At 27.7% G+C, this 5,717-nt stretch overlaps 1 protein-coding gene across 2 annotated transcripts; it reads right to left on the reverse strand.

Moving 5' to 3' along the window:
- Positions 1-1,984: 1,984 nt before the first annotated feature.
- LOC108757355 (protein maelstrom 2) lies at positions 1,985-5,403 on the reverse strand. 2 transcript variants are annotated; one of them, XR_001939935.1, is made up of 10 exons: positions 5,203-5,403; positions 4,577-4,957; positions 4,277-4,446; positions 3,949-4,203; positions 3,612-3,809; positions 2,715-2,751; positions 2,501-2,566; positions 2,332-2,394; positions 2,139-2,222; positions 1,985-2,062 (listed from the first exon to the last, which is right to left on the reverse strand). XR_001939935.1 is itself a non-coding variant. In XM_018502893.1 (9 exons), exons 1-9 carry the CDS (start codon positions 5,369-5,371, stop codon positions 2,206-2,208), a joined length of 1,356 nt encoding a protein of 451 aa, XP_018358395.1. In that variant the 5' UTR covers positions 5,372-5,403; the 3' UTR covers positions 1,985-2,205. The 2 variants fall into 2 exon arrangements, 1 of the variants encoding a protein (XP_018358395.1); XM_018502893.1 differs by having other exon boundaries at positions 1,985-2,222.
- Positions 5,404-5,717: the final 314 nt, after the last annotated feature.

Genomic DNA, 5,717 nt, shown 5'->3' on the forward strand with positions numbered 1-5,717 from the left:
AAGCAAAATTATTGAACAGTAATGATTCAATAAGAATCTAAAACTTGGACATACTAAATATATCAATTATATCTTCTTTGTGCTTTAAATTCAGATTTAATTTCTAGTTGTACGCACAAAAACTTCTCAGTTAGTGTTTGAAATATTAAATTGTAATTATTGCAAAATAATTAATTCCAATGACAACAATTTTATAAGAAATTGTAGAAAATAATTTTAAGAATATGTAGGAAATTTTGAAAATATTAAAATATCGAAATAGGAAATTAAAATGGAAAAATCACAGTAATTATTTAACAGCAATTATAGTCATTATTTATTTCGTTTTACATATACATTTAGATATATATGTAGAATAAATATATACCCAGATAACCAAGTCTGTAGAAAGCAGATTTTTTTAAATGTCTGCTACACACTATGACAACAAAATGACAACAGAATTAGATGTACATAATACTGTTAACAGACTGCTAGAAAAAATGTAACAGAATTTGCAAGCGTGAGATAATGTTGGCAGGATCTGCTCAGTTTCTGCCAACAATTTGCCTTCACATTATGCCGACAGGCGATGTTAACAGAACACAAGCCTAATGCAGACGCAGTTGATGGCAGAATGCCGTTATTTTCCACTCTATCCTGCTGACAGTCTGGTAGAAGACTGTAGACATTTGGCTATCTAGGTATATTTACATATATAAATATATATACTCAAAGAGAGAACATATATATAGATATATATATTTAGATACATATTTAGATATATATACAGGGTGGTTCACTCAAATGGAACATCTTGAATATTTCGTTTATTTTTGGTGATATAAAAATTATTCATTTTGTATACATATATTTTTTAAGCAACTATGTGTTTTCTTTTCACCAATTGGGTCACTTAATTATTCTGTTAATAAAAGTATTACGATACGATTATCAAAAAATTAATAGTTTATGAGTTATTTAACATTTTATATGGCAATATGTGCCACAATAAAGTATAAAATATCTCGTAAATTATTGGTTTTTCGATATCTCTATCTTAATACTTTTACATGCGGAAAAATGAGAGAAATCATATTAAAAAAAATTATATAATTCCATTTAAAAAAATGGAGATGATCTTCATATCTTTTTGACACCCTCACCTAGAATAACAACAATGCGACCAAAATATGTCCAGCTCAAACCGTTCCACTTTCAATTGAAACATTTTTTTACATCACCAAAAATAAGCGAAATATTCAAGATGTTCGATTTAAGAGGACCATCCTGTATATAGAACACGTATGTAGAACAATAAATTCCATTTATTTTCATTTACAGTAATTTATCTTTAATATTTTATAGGTAACAACACCGAATATGAAATCTAATTTGGAATTTAATGTAAAGATTTCATTTAATATTGTATTAAATAAAAAAATTATTTTCTGTATACTAAAAAATATTTTCAAAAAATATATGTCAAAAGAATATTAGAAAAATTTGTTTTTATAAAATTGTAAATTTTTATGAAAGTTTTATATATATAAAACTCAATTTCTTAACACTCTCTCTTACATTGTAATTCTCTCAACAAATATTGCAAACGTAAAGTTATTACATACATTTACAACAAATATTACAAAGGTAAAGTTATTAATTACTAAATAATGATTTAAAAAATTTTTAAAAAAATTTATTACCCCTATGCATTATTATAAAACATGATTTAACTAATTTAGAAATGAATCGTATCAGAAAGATGTTATATCATCTTTTTTTCTTTCTAGATGAATATAAGCTCATTAAACAGAATATATGCTGGAAAAATTTTCCCATTATTTCTACATAAATGTCAGATATAAACATAAAAATTTTTGTTTCTTTGGTCAAATAAAAGTAAAATTGTTTTGATATTATAGCATTTATCGTAAACTAAATGACTATTATATATGATTTATGTATACAAAGCTCATCAAATATCGTTGTTGAAGCTCATCAAATATCGTTGTTGAAACTCGTCAAATGACGTGTCAGATCCAGTCAGATCTGTTATGTCGCCTACAATATGCGGAGTAAGCTGCAAGCCGTAAAAAATTGATCAATCATAGTCAAACGCAAGGAAAATGATCGATTACGGTTGGTCAATTTCTTACGGTTTATGACTTATTCCTTATATTGTAGATGCCGCAGTATGCTTTCTTTAATCATCCAAAAATATGCTTATGTGTGTCCTTGTCCTGTATATAGAAAAATTGGAATAAAATTCTCACAAAAAATACTTACTTAGTATAATAGATAAGATCATTTACTGTAACGTGTAATACATTTATGGTGATAAAATACTACCTTTGCCTAGAGGCGCCTTTCTTGATTGGAAAGTACGAGATCTGTTAGACACGCCTCTTCCTCCTAAACAGATATTTATTTAATCATTCACAAGTAATTATGGCAATGAAAAAATTATATTCAATTATAATGTTATATAAAATTCTAGTTACATTATATGTTAACTTACCAATAGGAGGAAAGTTCTCATCATCCGTTGGAAGTAAATCATCGACGGAAGTAATATACATACGTGCTAGAAATAATTATGTATACATACGGTAATGTGAACATTTTATTAGTATTATAGTATTTTATATAATAAAATTATTTTATTAATAAAAATAGATAAATTATATAAAATATTTATTCATCTTTAATTTAAGCAAAATTTTCCAACTTACGATCAATATTTGGAGGTCGTAATGGTCTTTCATTTAACTGAAATAATTTGAACAATAGATCAAAGATAAAGGCTCTCTAGATCTAATCTGAATAAAAATCTTTCAATGCCTATTACAGCCGACACAGGATATTATGTGTAATAATCAATTTATTAATGAACAATAAAATTATATAATTACGACATCAGGTAAACGTTTCGACCCTATTCTTTGGGTCCTCTTCAGTACCAAAAAAACACAAAAATTCTATAAATAAATGTATTGAGTAACTATATAACAGCAAGGTTGAAAGTTGCGAAGATTGTGTCCATTATATATACATGACAAGAATTTGGCAGAATTGATGTCTTGAATGAGGAAATGGGCTGACGTACATTTCAGAGATGCATCCCGTCATTAATTGAAAAATCAATGACGATAGATTTGACGCGAACTTAACCGCCAGAAGTCACAGTTAGTAGATTACTAACTTCTGGCGGTTAAGTTCGCGTCAAATCTATCGTCATTGATTTTTCAATTAATGACGGGATGCATCTCTGAAATGTACGTCAGCCCATTTCCTCATTCAAGACATCAATTCTGCCAAATTCTTGTCATGCATATATAATGGACACAATCTTCGCAACTTTCAACCTTGCTGTTATATAGTTACTCAATACATTTATTTATAAAATTTTTGTGTTTTTTTGGTACTGAAGAGGACCCAAACAATAGGGTCGAAACGTTTACCTGATGTCATAATTATATAATTTTATTGTTCATTAATAAATTGATTATTACACATAATATCCTGTGTCGGCTCGAATAGCCATTGAAAAATTTTTACTGAAATAATATAAAATTTTTATAAACAACATATTTTTCAATTAATGTAAAGATTATATAAAAAATACATACGTATTCAGCCCTTTCTACATTAGATATCTTAGCAGGTTTGCTAGCAAACTCGGTAATAGAAGATTTATCATTAGATGTACTAGTACCGTCTTGAAATTTGCTACAATCAATAACTTGTACTGGTTTTGATTCATTTCGACGACGCATTTCTTCTTGATATGTTCTACTAGAACGGTTCCATCTATGTTGCTCACTTACCTGTTATAAGATAACAAAAATCATTCACTATATGTAGTATTATGTATACTTTATAAAACTATTTAAACAAGTATATGTAATGTGTCTGTCCATGTATAAATCTCTACAGTAATATTTTTAAGGTATTATGTGTACTTACGCCTGTCATAGATAAAACTCCATCGGTCCCAGCTGTAGCTTGAGGAACATCTCTGACGCGCAAGTTGTTCATCATCGACACCAAGCTTCGCTTGTCGAAATGATTAGGATTTCTATCAAATCTATCAGGCTGGTGTATTCCAGGTTGCATCTCGATATTAAGTGGTGCACAAAACTCATCGCATAATGTCCATGCCCATTGTTGCAGCACAGATGTACTACAGTACTCAGGTCCTCCATCAACGTATTTATGAAACTAATATTACAAAATGATATAATATGAATCAAATATACTTTATAATATCATAAAATAATAAAACTATTCTCACATGACATTCAAATCCTTTATCAAATCGATACGTATAATTTTCAAATATTTTATGAGCATAAACAGGAATTAAATCCATATCTCGATCTTTTCTTTTCTTGAATAATTCATTTGCCAAATGTACGAACAATGACTCCAATTCATAAATTTTAAATTGCTCTTTATCTTGCTCTGGAATAGAAACAAATTTATTTAAATAACATAAATTGGTATAAGGCACATCTAAAAAGTTTCTATTTGTTGTAAAAAGTATATATATGTATATTGTGATGTGCCATTTTTATTATAAAAGTACACTTACGTGCTGCATCACACAGTCTTGCTATCAAGGATTGTGCTTCTCGTGTGAAAGCCTTCCTTGTAAAAAGATAAGGATACTGATCCACAATTTTCCTAGATTCTAGGAAGTTTGCTAGTTTGTCATACATAACAGCAAAGTCAGTCTCTCCGCCTTCATATTCTACAGGTATTTTATGACTGTTCTGACTTATCTCCAACGCTTCCCGTCTATATCCTAATGGAATCTTAGCACTGACAATAGTATGATGCACATCTTCTATACCGTTTTTCAATGAGAAAACTCCAAATGTATATTCAGCAGGAAAATATTGAGGAGTGTTGTTAACAATCATACAGAAAAACCAGTTAACATGTACAAAACAAAATTTCAGTTCTGCCAAAACTGCAATAATAAAGAGTATTATTAATGACATATTTAATATACACAAACACAAACACACACACACACACATATACAGGGTGTTTTCAAAAAACCATTCAGTATTTATATGGGAGATAATACACACCATATTAAATAAAAAACATACAAAAAAATTTATATCTCAGAAACAATTGAGTTTTTGTTATTTTAATTATAAAAATTATTTTCAAATTTCTACAAGATATTGTGTTATATAACATACGTACAATTAAGATTTACAGCTGTGTCAATTATTACTTTTATGTTTTCCTGCATATTTTTTATAAACATCATTGCTTCCTTCTCTTTTAGTTGAAGCATAATTAGTGATTCTCCAAGTGATGTTTTCTTGTCTTTGTCTGATATTTGGGATGCGATTTTATCATTTTTGGCCATAGCTTCAAAACGACCTTTTTCTTGCTTAGTTAAACCCTATTAATCAAAAAGAATAAATAATTTATTACAAAATTAAAGAAAAATGTAAACCAATAATGCATAATCGTTAACGTATTTTTTGATGTATTTATTTTTTGTCATAACATAATAATCTGAAATGTTAAGATATTTATTTTTAAATGAAAATATATAAAATAAATTTTTTCATCAAAATATATCATTCGTATCAGATAAATTCTAAACACTTATCAGTAATTGTAATCATTAATATTTCTAATTAAAAAAATATTATTTTAGAGCTATAGAATTTATTATTAAAAAATAACATGTATTTGTATTTTCATTA

Source organism: Trachymyrmex cornetzi, unplaced genomic scaffold, assembly GCF_001594075.2.
Source record: "Trachymyrmex cornetzi isolate Tcor2-1 unplaced genomic scaffold, Tcor1.1 scaffold1509, whole genome shotgun sequence".
Classification (NCBI taxonomy): Eukaryota; Metazoa; Arthropoda; class Insecta; order Hymenoptera; family Formicidae; genus Trachymyrmex; species Trachymyrmex cornetzi.